Here is a 20,165-nt window from a genome sequence, read left to right as displayed (position 1 = left end):
GAGTAGGAGGAGGGTGGAAGGTGTCAGATTGTTTGCAGCTGACTTTACGTCAAGAGCAAAGAAAAATTAAATGATGTAGCCAAAGTTATAGGGTAAACCAAACAATAAACAGGAGAAAAATCTGAACTTTCTTGTGAATCTAATTTCCTTTATACAACTCTGTAAGGGAGAGAAGTTCTGATGCCATCTTTTTTCCTTATCATAATCTAATTTACTGCCTTTTACTGTAAATGTTGAGTTATAAAGAACTAAAGCATTTGATTATGATTAAACATCTAATTTACAGCCTTGGTCTACAGCACCTCAAGGTATGCCTAATTATTTAAGAGTATCATGACTCTTTTTATATGCATCCCACCTCTTTGAAGGAGGTGGGAAGGATGCACATAAGTGATAGTTAAAGTTACAAAATCCGTTGTGGATCAACTCAGTAATAATTATTTTTGAATTGGGACCACTGTCTACTCATCATCCTGACAAAGCCTTAAATAGCCAGTTATTGCTCTCAGAAGACTTGCACTACGAAGCTAACATTCACAGAGGAAATAGAAGAAATCTTCTTAATTATCTAATTCAGATAGTGGCAAACTTTTTCTGTAAAGGGCCACAGAGTAAAGATTTTCACCTTTAAAGCCATATAGTCTCTGTTGCAACTACTCAAACCGGTTGTAGCACAAAAGCAGACATAGATTATACATAAATGAATGACCATGCCTATGTTCCAATAAAAATTTATTCACAAAACCAAGCAGCAGGCCAGTTTTGGGCCATGGGCTATAGATTACAGACCCTTGGTCTAATTCAATCATTTATCCAGTATTGGAAACTTTTTATAACTACCCAGTGATCTTTCAGTCTCTGCTTGCATAGCTGTAGTGGAACCCAAACAGCCCATCCATCTCAGTAACAAAGTTCCTCTTTACAGTAAATGCAAAAATGCCTCCTTTTAACCACTCCCTTTTAATCACTCCAGAACCCCTTTGGTTGGTTCTGTTTTTTAGAGCTATACAAAATGGTCTTGTACTTTTTTTGTAATGGCCCTTTAGGCAGTTAAAGCTGCTTTCCATGTGTCTTTATTTTAGGCTGTCAATAGTTCTTTCAGCTTATAAAGCAGTGTATTTCTTTTTCTTATCCTGATCATTTTTCCCTAAAGATGCTTCAGTTAGTGTGGATCTGGTTAGCACATTTACATAGCTACCACATATGACCAACTCTTTTGGATGCATTGCCATTGCACCCTGTCTCCCCAATCCTCCAGCTGGCACAAACACATCCTCAAACTATGTATCTTTTGCCTTGGTTTATTTAGGAATGGAAGTGTGACTGTATTAAACGTTACCATGGTCGATTTCCATTTCTCAAGGTGTAGGACTCTTTTTCTATCTTTTATGCAATTGCCATTCCGTTCTCAATTCATTTAAGTCACAAATTTGATAAGCATGGCTTATATGTATTCCCTTAAGACCTAATAAAAGTTGACTAGAACCATTCTGAAAATAGTGAAACAAGAACGTGGGTTTCTAGTAGTCAAGTTCTGTAATGACTACATGACTAACTCACTAGATGGCAGTAGTTAACTTTAACTTAAATATCTTTTACAGTAGTGTGTTGACTCTCCAGAAAGTTTGTAATGGTTTCTAATGTTTTCTCAGCTGACTTTATTTTTAAATGCAGCAAAAAGAAATTTACTCCTACTTTGTGCTTGTATTTTCACTTAGAGTTCTGGTCAGATTATTCTTATCGAATTTAGAAAAGTTGTTTGCAGTTTCTTCTCTGAAGACCTTTTAAGGTTTTAAACTAAACATATGTAATTTAAGTAGAGATTTTATGACACAAATAAAATAGGGATTTGTGTTTAGTTCTGAATATTGTTATCTGTGTCATCTTTTTTCTTTAAGTGGAAAACTTTTCTCCCAGCTTCCCAATTTCTTAACCAATACTTATGCTACCTCTTTTAATAAAATATGCTTAGTTTTACAGTAATTTTTCTAAGCAAAATATATGATGATCACTTGTTTAGTGGCTTAACTATTCAAATAGAATTAAAATTCCCTAAACAGCAAAATAGCTGGCAAGAAGTCTTCACTCCATAACCGTAGAGTAATTCCTCTGGCTGTGACTGGGATCTTGAATTCTCACTTAGACATAGTTCAGTAAACTTAGTTTTTAGCTTTTGAAGGCCACACATGATGAAAAGTAACATATATGGAGCAAAATTGCATTGAGAAAAACTATAGGAAATAAATATTAGCCACTCCACCTTCAACACACATACCCCTGAGTCTACAGTGATTGCTAGCTGACATCCCTGAATGTTCCTTTGTCTTCAGTATAGTAACCTTGGGCCAAGTGTGGTTTTGGTATACCAATACTTCATACACGTAGGAGTGGTTTATTTTTTCCATAAATGAGAATGTGACAATTGCTATTTCCCCGTTTCTTGTGGATCATGGGCAGGTCTAATAGCCAGGTATATTTGTGTCACCTTCTCAGATGGCCAAGCATCCAAAAAAAGATCCCTTGACTTTCCAAATCATTTGTTTTATAGACCTGGCAGTTACACAAGCATTTTGCTGAGATCTCTATGAAAATCAAGGCAGAATACACAAATTAAGAAGATAGTCTTGAAAATGTAAAAAGAGGTAGATGATACTCAATGAAACTTTCAGGACAGTCTGTCTCAGCAGATCATGAAGTGTGTTTCCCAGATCTTTGAACGACACGAGCTGCCTACCAAGCATTGTATAAAGCCAACAAACTTGGTTTGAAAGTGGATATTTCTTAAGAACAGGGAAAGCAAACTTGTCTGAAGGGCCAGAGAGTAAATATTTTAGGCTCTGTGGACCACAAATGGTCTCTCCCTTTTTATTTATTTTCTTTTTCTTTTTTTTTTTAACAACACTTGAAAAACCATTCTTGCTCATAGGTCATTAAAAAAAAAAAAAAAGGCAGCAGGCAGGCTTTGGCCCACAGGCCATCATTTACAACCTTGTTATAGAAGATTGAAACCTTGATATGACCATGAAAATGTTCATAAATTTAATGTCCTCATAATTGTGAAGAGAAAACTCTTAATTTTAAAAGGCAGGGATCAACATCTGGGTGGCTCAGTCATTTGACTGTCAGACTTGATTTTGTCTCTAGTTGTGATCTCAGGGTCATGAGATCCAGCCTCTCATCAGTCTCCCTACTCAGGTGGGGAGGTCCACTTGAGGATTTTTTCCTTCTCCCTTTGCCCCTCCCTCCTGCCCATGTACGCACATGCATGCAGGCTCTCTCTCTCACGTGTGCTCTCTCTCTTAAATAAATCATTAAAACATAAAAATAAATAAAAGGCAGGGAAATAATAAGGCATCTTTCATCAAATAAAAGGAAGAAAAAGTAAATGTTGCCAAATTTATCTGTTGAGTCTGGGTAGATTCATACAATATTTTTATAGAACAAGTTGAAAATAAGAAAAGGTTTAATTCACATCCATTGATCTAATAATACATATCCCTTAACCCGGCTTTGAGAAATTTTTCTTAAGGAAATAATTAAGAATGTGTATAAAAATAAATTTTCTTTTAATTTTTTTTTAAAGATTTTATTTATTCATGAGACAGAGAGAGGGGCAGAGACACAGGTAGAGGAAAAAGCAGGCTCCCTATGGGGAGCCTGATGCAGGACTCCATTCTGGGACTCCAGGACTACGCCATGCATCCAAGGCAGATGCTCAATCACTGAACCACCCAGGCGTGTCCATTTTCAAGGATTTTTTGCTTCTTTCTTTTTTTTAATAGCAATGTCTTTTAGTAAAAGGAAAAAATTAGAAAATTGAAATTTTAAATACTCATTTACAAAGGTTAAAATTCATTATTATATAAAATGCTATTCGTTAAATATAATTAAGTGAAAACAATTTTTTGGTGCTGCGTTTTATTTATTTTTTTTATAAATTTATTTTTTATTGTTGTTCAATTTGCTAACATATAGAATAACATCCAGTGCTCATCCCATCAAGTGCCCCCCTCAGTGCCCATCACCCAGTCACCCCCAGCCCCGCCCACCTCCCCTTCCACTACCCCTAGTTCGTTTCCCAGAGTTAGGAGTCTCTTATGTTCTGTCTCCCTTTCTGATATTTCCCACTCATTTTTTCTCCTTTCCCCTTTAGTCCCTTTCACTATTTTTTATATTCACCAAATGAATGAGACCATATAATGTTTGTCCTTCTCCGATTGACTTACTTCACTCAGCATAATACCCTCCAGTTCCATCCACGTTGAAGCAAATGGTGGGTATTTGTCGTTTCTAATGACTGAGTAATATTCCAGTGTATACATAAACCACATCTTCTTTATCCATTCATCTTTCGATGGACACCGAGGCTCCTTCCACAGTTTCGCTATTGTGGACATTGCTGCTAGAAACATTGGGGTGCAGGTGTCCCGGCGTTTCATTGCATCTGTATCTCTGGGGTAAATCCCCAGCAGTGCAATTGCTAGGTCTTAGGGCAGGTCTATTTTTAACTCTTTGAGGAACCTCCACACAGTTTTCCAGAGTGGCTGCACCATTTCACATTCCCACCAACAGTGTAAGAGGGTTCCCTTTTCTCCGCATCCTCTCCAACATTTGTGGTTTCCTGCCTTGTTAATTTTCCCCATTCTCACTGGTGTTAGGTGGGATCTCATGGTGGTTTTGATTTGTATTTCCCTGATGGCAAGTGATACGAAGCATTTTCTCATGTCTATGTCTTCCTCTGTGAGATTTCTGTTCATGTCTTTTGCCCATTTCATGATTGGATTGTTTGTTTCTTTGGTGTTGAGTTTAATAAGTTCTTTATAGATCTTGGAAACTAGCCCTTTATCTGATACATCATTTGCAAATATCATGAATGAGAAAGGAGAGATCACTACCAACACCAAGGAAATACAAACGATTTTAAAAACATATTATGAGCAGCTATATGCCAATAAATTAGGCAATCTAGAAGAAATGGATGCATTTCTGGAAAACCACAAACTACCAAAACTGGAACTGGAAGAAATAGAAAACCTGAACAGGCCAATAACCAGGGAGGAAATTGAAGCAGTCATTAAAAACCTCCCAAGACACAAAAGTCCTAACCAAAGCCATCAGATGGCTTCCCTGGGGAATTCCATCAAACGTTTAAAGAAGAACCATACGTATTCTACTAAAGCTGTTTGGAAAGATAGAAAGAGAGGGAATACTTCCAAACTCATTCTATGAGGCCAGCATCACCTTAATTACAAAACCAGACAAAAACCCCACCAAAAAGGAGAATTATAGACCAATATCCCTGATGAACATGGATGAAAAATTCTCAACAAGATACTAGCCAATAGGATCCAACAACACTAGCCAATAAGATCCAATAATCTTAAGAAGATTATTCACATGACCAAGTAGGATTTATCCCCTGGATGCAAGGCTGGCTCATCACTCATAAAGCAATCAGTGTGATTCATCACATCAGCAAGAGAAAAAACAAGAACCATATGATCCTCTCAATAGATGCAGAGAAAGCATTTGACAAAATACAGCATCCATTCCTGATCAAAAGTCTTCAGAGTATAGGATAGAGGGAACATTCCTCACCATCTTAAAAGCCATCTACGAAAAGCCCACAGCAAATATAATTCTCAATGGGGAAGCAATGGGAGCCTTTCCCCTAAGATCAGGAACAAGACAGGGATGTCCACTCTCACCACTGCGATTCAACATAGTACTAGAAGTCCTCGCCTCAGCAATCAGGCAACAAAAAGAAATAAAAGGCATTCAAATTGGCAAAGAAGTCAAATTCTCCCTCTTTGCCGATGACATGATACTCTATATAGAAAACCCAAAAGACTCCACCCCAAGATTGCTAGAACTCCTACAGCAATTCGGCAGTGTGGCAGGATACAAAATCAAGGCCCAGAAGTCAGTGGCATTTCTATACACTAACAATGAGACCGAAGAAAGAGAAATTAAGGAGTCAATTCCATTTACAATTGCACCCAAAAGCATAAGATACCTAGGCAAAACCTAACCAAAGAGGTAAAGGATCTATACCCTAAAACCTATAGAACACTTCTGAAAGAAATTGAGGAAGACACAAAGAGATGGAAAACTATTCCATGCTCATGGATTGGAAGAATTAATATTGTAAAAATGTCAATGTTACCCAGGGCAATTTACACGTTTAATGCAATCCCTATCAAAATACCATGGACTTTCCTCAGAGAGTTGGAACAAATTATTTTAAGATTTGTGTGGAATCATAAAAGACCCCAAATAGCCAGGGGAATTTTAAAAAAGAAAACCATAGCTGGGGGCCTCACAATGCCAGATTTCAGATTGTACTACAAAGCTGTTGATCATCAAGACAATGTAGTACTGGCACAAAAACAGACACAAAGATCAGTGGAACAGAATAAAGAATCCAGAAGTGGACCCTCAACTTTATGGTCAACTAATATTTGACAAAGGAGGAAAGACTATCCACTGGAAAAAAGACAGTCTCTTCAATAAATGGTGCTGGGAAAATTGGACATCCACATGCAGAAGAATGAAATTAGACCACTCTCTTGCACCATACACAAAGATAAACTCAAAATGGAAATGGATGAAAGATCTAAATGTGAGACAAGATTCCATCAAAATCCTAGAGGAGAACACAGTCAACACCCTTTTTGAACTTGGCCACAGTAACTTCTTGCAAGAAAAAATAAATTTTAAACATCTGGATAGGCATCCCTGGGTGGCGCAGCGGTTTGGCGCCTGCCTTTGGCCCAGGGCGCGATCCTGGAGACCCGGGATCGAATCCCACATCAGGCTCCCGGTGCATGGAGCCTGCTTCTCCCTCTGCCTGTGTCTCTGCCTCTCTCTCTTTCTCTCTGTATGACTATCATAAATAAATAAATAAAAAAAATTAAACATCTGGATATATACAGATAGGTAGCTAGAGCTGTATCTAGTTATCTGTGTATGAAATAATAACATCAGTTGTCTCTGGATTGTGGGACTGTGAATATCTTTTCAAATTTTTGTTTTTCTTTAATTGTTTCTTAAGTTATCTCTGCATCTGGGACGCCTGAGTGGCTCAGCAGTTGGGCACCTGCCTTGGGCTCAGGTTGTGATTTCCGGGATCCAGGATCAAGTACCACATCAGGCTCCCTGTGAGGAGCCTGCTTCTCCCTCTGCCTTTGTCTCTGTCTCTCTCGCTCTCTCTCTGTCTCTCATGAATAAATAAATCTTTTTTTTAAAAAAGTTATCTCTGTACCCAGCATGGGGCTCAAACTCATGAGACTAAGATCAGGAATTGCATGCTCTTCCAACTGAGCCAGCCAGGCATGCCTTGTTTGTTTTTAACTATGAATATTTATTGCTTTTGAGGAAAAAATGGGGATAAGATTTTTTTTAAGTCAAAACAATATTTTAATAAAACTTTTTCTTAATTCACTACTTCAGGGGGTCCCTGGGTGGCTCAGTGGTTTAGCGCCTGCTTTTGGCCCAGGGCATGATCCTGGAGTCCCAGGATGGAGTCCCACATCAGGCTCCCTGCCTAGAGCCTGCTTTTCCCTCTGCCTGTGTCTCTGCCCCTCTCTCTCTCTCTCTCTCTCTCTCTCTCTCTGTCTCTCATGAACAAATGAATAAAATCTTTTAAAAAAAAATTCACTACTTCACTTTATATTCTAAGTTTTCCATTTCTGCCCACATTGACTAAATAGGACTAATTCCACTATCTGAGTATTCTTTTACCAATTTCTAAATTGTTGCAACTTTATTTCTATATATCTACCTCATTTGGAGTCAGGTTTGCCTTATGGAGTACCTGTGTCAATTTCCATTTCCACTTCATTTATGTTTCTTAACTTTGGGTGTGGGATTCAAATGCATCTAGGTTCAAATTGCATGTGACCTTGGGCAAGTTAATCCATCCACCTCATTTTCGTCATCACTGACATAGGGACAATGAGCCTAAGTTCATAATCCTGAGAGAATTATTAAAATGTTTTAAGATATGTGGTCAGGTGTTTAGCATGTGTTCAGCACTCAATAACCATGATCTCTAATTATTAACATTAGTCTTTGTGCTTGATTTTCAGAGAGGATTCTTATGTCACTGTTTGTAATTGTTCATATAAATTAGATCTACCTAGTTCTTCTAGTCCGTTCCTTCTCTCCCGTGAATTGTGTGGAAATACTTAAATGGAGGTACTAGGTGAGAGAAATTCTGATTGAGCATTTCTTTCTAGAAGACAATACAGTACCACTTTTTGCCACTTTTAAAAGCTAGCTGTTGGGGATCCCTGGGTGGCTCAGCGGTTTAGCGCCTGTCAAATTCTCTCTCTCTCTTTTAATTTTTTTTTTAAGGATTTTATTTGTTTATTCATGAGAGACACAGAGAGAGAAGCAGAGACACAGACAGAGGGAGAAGCAGGCTCCATGTAGGGAGCCCGACATGGGACTCGATCCCAGGTCTCCAGGATCACGCCCTGAGCCGAAGGCAGATGCTCAACCGCTGAGCCACCCAGGTGTCCCATCTCTCTCTCTCTCGAATAAATAAATAAAATCTTAAAAAAAAAAAAATAAAAGCTAGCTGTCACAGTAAATTAAGTATTCATTTTTCAATACCCACAAAAAATTAGCAATACTCTAAAAGCAGCTTAAAAGAGACTCCATGTTTACAAACATTTTCTAATATGAGCAATTTTAAAAACAAGAATATCTTTTCTTAAAGAACAGCTAACTGTTCTAAAAGCTATTTAGATGTATTCCTTGCAATATTGAGGACAGTACCAGGGATTCAGTTCTTATATACGAACTGCAGAAATACAAACTTCTTCTAAAAGCTTTTAGGGACTTAGACTGAGAGAAAAAGATTTTAAATGAAAGCTTTCATTTGTTTGTTTTTAGTTTAATGAAATGACACTTTATTTTTATATTTTAATTGACATTTTAATTCTCAGTGTCTGAAAGGTGGGAGGAGGTCCTTTTTTTTTTTTTTAATAGTAACATTACTGCTCTTTTTGGATTTAAAGTTGAATCTTATTTGCCATACACTGTCTGAACTTTTTACATGGTTCTTAAGAAAAGTATTCTCTCTCTTCCTGAGCAAAGTACCTCTGCCAGAAAAAGGGAAGAAATTATTCTACTACTAAATAGTAGGGAAAGTAGGTAACACATAATTTCCAAAAGAAAATATAATAGACACTAAAATTTCCCCAGAGTTTCTTTTTATTAAAAAGAAAAGGAAATGAGATCACATATGGTTATATTTTCCCCTTATAAAATTAGGAAATTGAAAATGAGAATAATTAGAACTGGCAAAGATTTGATGAAGTAGTCAATATTATGCCCATTTAATGGGAATATAAAGAGCCTTTTAAAGAATAATTTGGCCATATACATTTAAAACATTCATGCTTTCAATTTAGTATTCTACTTCTATGACTTTTTCCAAAGAAGGAAATCCAAATCCAAATAGAGTTTTATTATATTCAAAGATATTCTTTTGGGTACCTTTCTAAAATCATGAAATTAGAAATAGTAAACACAGACAAACAAGTGAAAATATGGTACATCTTTATGATGAAATATAATATTGCCCTAACCATTGACACAAAAAAGAAAGATAGACATGCAACACTGCTATGATAAGTTCTTGAAAAGTAAACCTGAATTTTATCAAGCTTCTAACAACCAGTTTACAGGAAATACAGGGGACAGAGAAGCATGGTAAATGTCACCAGGGTGGGTACAGTCAGCAAAATCCAAAGTCTAGGAAGGTTTACAAAACAAGTTACATAGTTTATTCAACAAATAGTTTATAAGAAAAGAAAATAAACAGAAGTAGGGGAATCCACAGGTAAAAGAAACATCAGCCAACTTGTAAGAATATTACTCGGTTTGATTCAAATAAACTGAATGCATTTAAGAGATAATTGGACAAATTTGAAAACTGGATCTGATGATATTAAAGAATTATTAATGTTTAAGTTTTGATGGTACTTTTGTGACTGACATATACAGCAATTTATAGTATGTGATGCCCAGAATTTGTTAGGTGGGATAGTGATGAGGGGCTTTAAAAGGAAGCAAGATTGGCCATGTATTGTTTTTATTTTTCATTTTATCTTTTTTTTAATCTATTGATAATTATTGAGCCAGACTATGGATACATGGGGGCTTCATTTTCATATTCTCTCTGCTTTTTTTTTTTTAAGATTTTATTTATTTATTCATCAGAGACAGAGAGAGAGGCAGAGACACAGGCAGATGGAGAAGCAGGCTCCATGCAGGGAGGCTGATGTGGGACTAGATCCCTGGTCTCCAGAATCACGCCCTGGGCTGAAGGTGGCGCTAAACCGCTGTGCTACCTGGGCTGCCCTTTCTCTGCTTTTATGTATTGTTTGAAAATACCCATAATAAAAAGTTGAAAAACAATGAACTTGAATAAAGAAATTTTTAGATTATTTTAAGTGAAAAAGAGCTGATATGTAAGTGAATTTCAGCTACAGTTTTAAATGCAGAGGGGAAAAAAGAACTCAAGGAAAAAATAAAATACTATCAGTGCCTTCTTTTAGGTAGGGAGATTATACGTGACTTTTTATAGTAAAGTTATATGTAAATTTAGATGCTTGCCTTTTTTTTTTTTTTTACAGTATGCACTTTTTAATTTTGTTCATTTTGTTGAATAGTTCAAAAGTCAAATGGTACAAGAAGATAAACAGTGAAAGGAGGCAAGCCCTTCATTTCTGAATCACCCAATTACTCTCAGAAGTAACCAGTGTATTTATTTCTTGTGTATCCTTCCAGAAGATGTGTATTTGTATTCTTTATTTAAAAATGCAAATTGAGGAAAAAAAAAACAAAAAAAATGCAAATTGAGGGACACCTGAATCTAACCCTGGGTGGCTCAGCAGTTGAGTGTCTGCCTTTGGCTCAGGGTGTGATCCTGGAGTCCTGTGATCAAGTTCCACATCGGGCTCCCTGCATGGAGCCTGCTTCTCCCTCTTCCTATGTCTCTGCCTCTCTCTCTCTCTGTCTCTCATGAATAAATAAATAAAATCTTTTTTTAAAATGCAAATTGTAACATTATTTACTGTTCTATTGTTCCATTTAACAATGTACTCTTGGGACACTTGTTCGGTGTCTGCCTTTGGCTCGGGTCATGATCCCTGGGTCCTGGGATCATTGCTTGCATCAGGCTCATGCTCAGTGGGGAGTCTGCTTCTCCCTCTGCCTATGTCTCTGCCTCTCTCTCTCTCTGTCTCTCTCATGAATAAGTAAATTAAATCTTTAAAAAAAAAAAAAACAATGTAACATGGGGATTGAGCCATATTTATACAGCAAACTGCTTCCTCATTCTTTCACAGTGTCATAACTAATGCCTTTGGATAGACATACAGGTTTCCCACTTCAGACAACACTGAAATGATTAACCCTGTGTGAAAGTCCTTTCACACATCTCCAAGTTTTTACCCGAAGAATTACTAGTTGTGGAATTGCTGAGTCAGACCATAAGTATATTTGTAATTTTGATAGTTTTCACATTGCTGTCTGCAGAGTGTATAGGGCACCATATTGTAAATACTGATAGGTTTTATTTGCATTGCTTTTGGGATACATGTGATTAAGGATGAGCTATTTTTACTTCCTCTTTTATGAATACTCTGTTTATAAACTTTGCCTCTTTTCCAACTGAGTTCTCAGGGTACTTTTTAAATAATTCATAGGGGTACTTTAGCATTTTGGAAATTATCCTCTTGTCTGTAATATAAATTACCAGAATTACCCCCAATTTATATGTCTTTTAATTTTGAATGTGCTTGGATTTTTGTTTTGCCATGTAATTTTCAAAAAATTTATTATCAAATTGATTTAACTTTTCTTATAGATTTCATGTACTTATGTTGTCCTTGAGATCATTTTAAAAATCATTCCTGATATTTTACACTTAAATACTATTCAGTATGAGGCTCAGGTTCAACTTAATTTGGTTTCCAAGCAGCTACCCAATGTCCCACAGCATTTATCAGTTCATCTTTTCCCCACTGATTGAAAATGTCATCTTTATTGTATCTAGATATCCGTGTATGTGTGTGTGTATGTGTGTGTTTCTAGTCTTTGCATTCTATTCTGGTCCATGAATTTATCTATTAACATCCTAGTACTTTAGTTTTAATTATTATAGCTTATACTATATATTAAATCCCTTAAGGCTGGTCCTTCCTCATTATTAGATTTTTCCTGGCTCTTCTGATTCTTTATTTTTCAATATTAAGTCTTACAAATTGCTTATCTAGTTCAGTGAAAAATTATTTTGACATTTCTATTAGTATGGACTTAAATATTAATTTTAAGGAGAATTGATTTTTGATACCATCATCACATCTTCTCATTCATGATCATGGTATGCCTTTCTTTGTGCTGGATTCTTTTGTTTCTCTTGGTAGCATGTACATATTTTCTTTACTTAAGATATTGCCACATTTTTGTAAAGTTTATTTCTAAGATTTTTCTTTCTTATGGATGTTACAAATAACTGTCTCCATTATGTTTTCTGATTATTGTTTGTATATATGAAGACTAATTTTATATATATGTGTATATATATATTCATATATTCATTTTATGCCCACTCATCATCTTAAATTTCTTTAATGTTTGTGGTTTTTCAGCTGATAATCTTGGGTTTTCCAGAATGTAACGGTTATGTATAATCATACCATTTACAGATACCATTTTTCTTTTTTTTTCTTTTTTTTAAATTTATTTTTATTGGAGTTCAATTTGCCAACATATAGAATAACACCCAGTGCTCATCCGATAAAGTGCCCCCATCAGTGCCCGGCACCCAGTCACCCCACCCCCCCACCCTCCTCCCTTTCCACCACCCCTTGTTCGTTTCCCAGAGTTAGGAGTCTCTCATGCTGTCTCCCTCTCTGATATTTCCCACTCATTTTCTCTCCTTTCCCCTTTAGTCCCTTTCACTATTTTCTATATTCACCAAATGAATGAGACTATATAATGTTTGTCCTTCTCCAATTGACTTATTTCACTCAGCATAATATCCTCCAGTTCCATCCACATCGAAGCAAATGGTGGGTATTTGTCATTTCTAATGGCTGAGTAATATTCCATTGTATACGTAGACCACATCTTCTTTATCCATTCATCTTTTGATGGACACCGAGGCTCCTTCCACAGTTTGTCTATTGTGGACATTGCTGCTAGAAACATCGGGGTACAGGTGTCCCGGCATTTCACTGCATCTGTATCTTTGGAGTAAATCCCCAGCAGTGCAATTGCTGGGTCATAGGGCAGATCTATTTTTAACTCTTTCAGGAACCTCCACACAGTTTTCCAGGTTGCTGCACCAGTTCACATTCCCACCAACAGTGCAAGAGGGTTCCTCTTTCTCTACAACTCTGGGAAATGAACCAAGGGTGGTAGAAAGGGAGGTGGGTGGGGGGTGGGGGAGACTGGGTGCTGGGCACTGATGGGGGCACTTTATCAGATGAGCACTGGGTGTTACTCTATATGTTGGCAAATTGAACACCAATAAAAAATAAATAAAAAAAGAACTTATTAAGTCAACACCCAAGAAAGATACCATTTTTCTAGTACCACTACCTTTTCCTTCTAATGACCTTAATATATTTTTAATCAGAAAAATCATTTAAAAATAGAATTTTCAAATAGTACATGTCCCTGATATTTAGCCCTGAATATTATCCTCTTATTAAGTATAATTGGCTTCTTGAAGCTGTACATACTCTGAACTAAGTAAACCTTGAAATATTTTAATGTGGGATCCCTGGGTGGCTCAATGGTTTGGAGCCTGCTTCTCCCTATGCCTTGGTCTCTGCCTCTCTCTCTCTCTCTCTCTCTCTCTGTCTCTCGTGAATAGATTAATAAAAATCTTTTAAAAATAAATAAATAAAGATTTTAATGTGACCTTAAAAAATAGTATCTAAAAAATGAGATGACTTGGATTGAAAATATTTTTATTAATGATATTTAATTACTGATATTCAAATACAATATTCAAATACTGAAAAATCATTTTATTTTTCTTCAGGAACAAATGGCTATTGCATGTGGATCTCGAGCTCATTTGGAAAAAGAATCAATTGCTCAGGTGAGGCTTTCACTAACTGGCATGGATCAGCAGATTATTTTTCTTTTCATACTTATTAGCAAAAAATAAGCTTTCATATTTAATCTCATAAAAATGAGTTTCCTTTCAAAGGAATTTTTTTATTATTGGAAAGTTTGTGAAAGATTAGCATGTTTAGGAATTGAGTTTTTGGGTTTTTTTAATAAGTATACGAAAAGTATGTAGACTTTACTTTGATTTCAGATGCAAACAGCTCTTTTATTTATTTATTTTTTAAGCTACAAGAGTCCTCCATTCAGTTCTAATATAAAACAAACTTTTCTAAATGATGGATTTGTGAGCCATTTGACTTGCCTTTAGTTTTTCTGACATTGGCATACTTCAAATACTATATTTTGGGTTTCATTTAAAGTATTTTGTTATATTTTTTTTAACTTTATTCCTCTTAGAAAAGTGCTGTACTTTAAAACTGAGCAAATTGTAACTACCTTCACCATAGACCTTAAATTCTTCATTTTGTTATTTGTATATTAGGCTAGAAAAGCTGCAGTATATTGGAAGGAAAAAATATATTAAGGAATTATTATGTGTAATTTTTTAAAAATTATTTTATTTATATTTTCACTTAAATATCTGGGTCCAGTGTGTCAAGCCCAGTAATTGTCCATTATATTCTTTTTTTTTTTTTTTTTTTTTACATATATATATATAACCACGCCTGACTGGCTTATTTTATTGGAGAAGGGCATGTGGAGTTAACAACATGAGGACAATTGGGACCTGAGGTCGGGGAAGAACAGCATCCCCTCCCCATACATGCCCACTGCCCCAAATAAAAAATAACCAACTATGGGAGAGCAGCTGAGACAGTGACTGAAGTTGGGGAAGGGAACAGGGAACCCAGGGGACAGCGGAAGAGTCCATGCGTGTGCTGGGAGGGCCCAGAGGCAGCGGCGGTGCGAGTAACATGAGTACGAGTCTCTGTGTCTTCCACATAGGTCTATATAAATTTATAGAGAGAAGTTGTTCACTTTCCCCTGCTCTCCTCTCTGTTCCGTGGGACTTGCCGCCGTCCCAGCTCCTCTTTCCACATGAGGGCGAAGAGAAGGGGATGATGAGCAAGTCATCACCGAATTGCAATCAGACCCACATCCATCAGCTTCTGGATCTTCTGTGTTATTACAGGATTTTTTAAGTGTTCGCTGAGTGCCTGAGGGTCCTTCTGCATCTGCTCCAGGATAAGCCACATGGCCGGGTCACTCATTATCTGCTGCACCTCAGGGTCAGCCATGGCCCGTGCTTCACGTCTTCGGGGCTATTGTGGCGGTTGTACTGGGCCATCATACAGTGCTGGTAACTGTCTGCTGCTTCCTTACAGTTGGAGTCCAGATCTAACGCCTTTTGGTAGACATCCATGGCTTTTGTGTAGTCCTTCATTGCCTCCAGGGCAGCTGCTTTCCGAGTGTACCCCTTGATGAAGGCCGGCTCTAGCTGGATACATTCCTCACAGTCCTTGAGCGCCAGCTGAAACTCCAGGAGTTTGGTGTAGCAGGCAGCTCGATTGCTGTACAATTTGGCATCTTTTGGATTCCGTTTGATGGCTTCTGTATAATGCTTCATGGCCTGGAGATAGTCCCCTTTCTGAAAACATTCATTGCCTTTGTTCTTCTCCTTCAAGGCCAGATCTGGGTTTATGTAAGCCAGCTGCTCTTGCTCCTTCAGAATTTTCTCTGCCTGTTGGCATTTCTTGAGCACATCTGGGGTCCGGTGCTCTGCCAAAGACTTGTTATAGAAATGGATGGCAGCCTTGTACTTTTCTTCCTTGAAGTAGGAGTTGCCAATTCGAGCATAAGCTTTGGCAATCTGTGATAGTCCCAGTTTTCTCACCCCACTTCGATGGCCTTCTCACAAAGCTCCCCGCATTTACAGTAGTTGCCCTTCTTGAAGTACACGGCTACTTGATTGGTCATGTAAGTCATTTTGGTGGGGTCCAGGTCCTTGGCTCTGTCATAGTGCTTCAAGGCTGTGTCAAAGTCTTCTTGTAGGCTTCGTTCCCTAGCTCTTTCTCTTTCAGCGCCTGCTTCTTATTCTCTGGAAGATCTTCTTCCATTGGCTCTGGCTTGGTGTCCTTCATGGGAGGAGGAGGTGGGGGATGTGTTCCAACTTCCTCCTCCTCATCCATACTGCCCAGATCCACACCCAGCAGGACGCTCAGAGTAGTCTAGTCATAATCCGGGGATCTTGCAGTTTCGTGCCCAAGTCAGATGGCTTGTTTCGTAGTTGCTCTATCAGCTCCCGGTAGGTAGGATCAGTGAGCAGTGTCCTTGTCCTGCGATCACTCTCCAATTTCGGTTACAGATTGGGCATGTTGAAAGGGTTCATGAATTTCCATTCTGCCAACCGAGCCTCCATATTCTATAAGCCCTCTTTGAGCTGAGGACTATTTGCTTCTTGTTTTAAACCCTCTTCATAGATTTGCTTGGCTTCTTCATTTTTTTTTATTTTTTTTTTATTTTTTTATTTTTTTATGCTTGGCTTCTTCAAATCGGTTTAAGAACTCAAGGGCTGCAGCCTTCCTCAAATAGCCCTTGCCCCAGTTGGGCCTTAAGTCCACTGTTTTGCAGCCATCCTCATAAGCCTTCTGGTAGTCCCCTTTCTTGGCATATGCTGCGGAGCGATTGCTACAGAGCACATGGTTTTGGGGATCTAACTTAATGGCCTCAGAGTAGCACTGCAGTGCGTCATTGATGTTGCCCACACTCAGAGCCTATTGCCCTTCTCTTTCAGCTCATTTACTTGCTCCATAGCCCAGCCCGGAACCCCGTTGAATCGACTCCGTCTGCTACACCTTCCCAACCTGTCCATTATATTCTTAATAGTTCATCTACTAGAGTGGTCAAATAGATAAAAAAAAATAAGGCAGTATTTTTTAATGCAAGGTCAAAATTACCTGGGGAGTTTTGTTTAGTATTAACATGCATATTTCTAGCCAGTCCTAGACACACTGAATCAGATTATAGGGATGAACCAGGAATCTATATTTTTAATAATTTCCCAGGCCAACCTTACACATACCAGAGTTTGAAAACTAACAGAATAAAAGGCTAAATCTTTCCCTCAATGATTCTGAAATAAGATGCGAAGAAATTACAATTTTTTTTAACATACACTGATGGCAGGGTCATAGAACCTGGATTATGCTCAAGTGTGGAAACCTAGACTCTTAAAAAATCAGTTATTTTAATGTCTTCTAATGTAATCCAGTGTTCTCTGCCTCTGTGGACTCTTAGTGATATTTGAAAAAGGTAAGCTATTAACCATAGAGAATATCATATTCCTAGAAATTTAAACAAGGGATAAGGAAAGGAAAAGTATATGTCCAAGATGTTTACATTATTTTGTAATTATAAAATAATAAACTATAAAATACTAAATTTTAAAGATACAAAATATAAATAGATATTTCTCCTGGATGGAATACCATGCAGCCAATAAAACAGATGACCATGGAGACTATATAACAACATTGGTGTTTTTTTTTTTGTTGTTGTTGTTTTTTAAAGATTGATTGATTGATTGATTGATTGATGATAGACATAGAGAGAGAGAGAGAGGCAGAGACACAGGAGGAGGGAGAAGCAGGCTCCATGCAGGGAGCCCAAGGCAGGACCCGATCCCGGGACTCCAGGATCGCGCCCTGGGCCAAAGACAGGCGCTAAACCGCTGAGCCACCCAGGGATCCCCACATTGGGTTTTTTTAAATAAGTATACAAAAAGTATGTAGATTTTACTTTGACTTAAGATGCAAACAGCTCTTATTTATTTTTTTTTAAGATACTAGAGTCCCCATTCAGTTCTTAATATAAGACAAACTTTTCCAAATGATGCATTTGTGAACCATTCAACTTGCCGTTCAATATCCATTCGATACCCAAAATATTAAGTTGTATGAGAAAAAAAGAGTATGGAATTGTAAATACAGCATAATTATTTATGCAAAAATATCTGTAAACAAAAACACTTAAGACTAGGCTGGTATTTAATGGTTTTATGTATAATTTTTTTTCTTTTAAAAAAACATAATAGGAAAAAAGATAATCTATTTGGTGAAGGAAAAAAAAGATATGGCAAAATAGGAAGCAAGAGAGTAATTAGAAAGTTAATGAAATAAAAAAAAAAAAAAAAAAAGAAAGTTAATGAAATAATCTCTAGGCAAGAGATAGCTGGGACCTATATTTAGGTTCCAAATATTTATATGGCAGCAGTAGAAAGGAACCACGTTTTTGGTTTTGTTTTTAATGGTGTAAATTCTTTTCACTTAGAACTTCCATTAGTTGAAAACTCTGAATTTTTCCTAGTGATAGTAGTTAAATAAGGCTGTGCTGTGGTCTAAATTTCCTTTTTATCTAGTGCTGCTTTTAGCTAGACCTCAAGGGATCTATCCCAGGATCTTTGTATTTATCATTTATTTTGTCATCCGTTCATCTGTTCCTCCATCTCTAAAACTTAGTGATTGATTTAGAGCCTTTGAAGCCCACAGAATCAGGGCAGCCCCGGTGGCACAGCGGTTTAGCACCTCCTGCAGCCCAGGGCGTGATCCTGGAGACCCGGGATCGAGTCCCACGTCGGGCTCCCGGTGCATGGAGCCTGCTTCTCCCTCTGCCTGTGTCTCTGCCTCTCTCTCTCTCTCTGTCTCTATGAATAAATAAATAAAATCTTTTAAAAAAAATCTTGAAGCCCACAGAATCAGCTGCTATACTATAGAAAGGAAGGAAAACTGATCCACTGGTGAGAAACCAGCAGTTGTCTACTGAAGATGTTACACATGACTGCTGCTCTGTAGGTTTGTAGTTCAAGTAGTCCTGCTTACTGTCATAGAACCCTGCCTACCTTAGAAAAGGTCATCTCCACCTGCCACATGTGGAAGAAAGTGCAGTATGGTGTTCTCTTCCTGAACCATTCCAGGTTTCTCTTAAGGTGCTATACACAGTATAAACTTTTGCATGGTGATCAGTCTGTGGACAGTGAGGAAATTATAAAAGAATTAATTAATGAAGATAGTGAACAGCAACTTCAATAGCTTAATTGCATAGTTTTCAGATCTCTCTATCCTGAATACTTTTAGACATATTCTCTGTTAATCCTACCATCTGTTCTACTGCTCCCTTGGAAGACAAACATGATACAGCTTCTCTGGAGTCCTTACCATCTTCAGTGAATCTGTATGCCACATGTTCTTTATAACAGTTATACCAGGGATGTTTATATTGTCTGAGTATTCTTGCACTTATCATTTTTAAAGGATTCAGAATAGAATCCATTAGTGTTTATTTGAGGTCTTCAGATTTTCTTTAAAGTCTTAGCTTAAGTCTTGGGACTTCTTTGAATTTATTTTAAGATAATGAAAGTACCAGTCAGCTTTAAATTTCACCTGAATTCCTTGTTTACATTTTATCCACATTAGATTATTATTAATATTAAAGCAGTGAATTTTTTTCATATTTTTAAATGTCTACTTCAGAGGTTTTTATAATATTACTCTATGACTTTGTTAGTTTTATTGAACTAAGTCTGTTCCATAATATATTTTAGATGTCTTGTAAATTTTAAGATATTTTGCAAGGTTATAAAAAGTAAAGGGAGATCTTATTGTTTGTAGTTTACCTTGTTGTGCTTTCAATATGTTAGAAATCAAATAAGGTCCTCATGTGATCTCCATGTGTTTCTGATTTTTAAAAAATAACCACTATCTTAAAGCAAATAAAAATCTTCTATTAAGATCCAAGCAAAAGTAGTCATAGAATATTTTCATCTGGTAACTAGTAACCACACCTAAATCGCATTAAAAATCATTCAAGAATAGTTTATAGGCATTTTTTTTTCTACCTTTTAATTTTAATTTTTCTATCTTTCGATTTCAATTTTTCCTTTCCTAAGCATAAATGCTCTTTTGGAGGTTTAATCAGTCAACCAGCATTTATTGGAAATATTTTATATGGAAGGCACTGAGCAAGCTGTTGTGAGATTACCAAAGTATTTTAAGATGAGGTTTCTG

The 20,165-nt window shown here is 37.0% G+C and overlaps 1 protein-coding gene and 1 pseudogene across 2 annotated transcripts in view; one reads left to right on the top strand and one right to left on the bottom strand.

The window, feature by feature from the left end:
- Nucleotides 1-20,165, top strand: part of ALG5 (ALG5 dolichyl-phosphate beta-glucosyltransferase) — a 48,030-nt gene that overhangs the window by 13,894 nt on the left and 13,971 nt on the right. For both annotated transcript variants that reach the window (XM_041767903.1, XM_041767904.1), the window contains exon 7: nucleotides 14,072-14,131. In XM_041767903.1, coding sequence (XP_041623837.1) covers nucleotides 14,072-14,131 — 60 coding nt within the window. The remainder of the gene's footprint in view (nucleotides 1-14,071; nucleotides 14,132-20,165) is intronic.
- On the bottom strand, nucleotides 14,806-17,682 carry LOC121497998 (annotated as a pseudogene).

This window comes from Vulpes lagopus, chromosome 8, assembly GCF_018345385.1.
Source record: "Vulpes lagopus strain Blue_001 chromosome 8, ASM1834538v1, whole genome shotgun sequence".
NCBI lineage: Eukaryota > Metazoa > Chordata > Mammalia > Carnivora > Canidae > Vulpes > Vulpes lagopus.
Note: the sequence above shows the minus strand (reverse complement) of the source record. Positions and strands in the feature narration are given on the sequence as shown.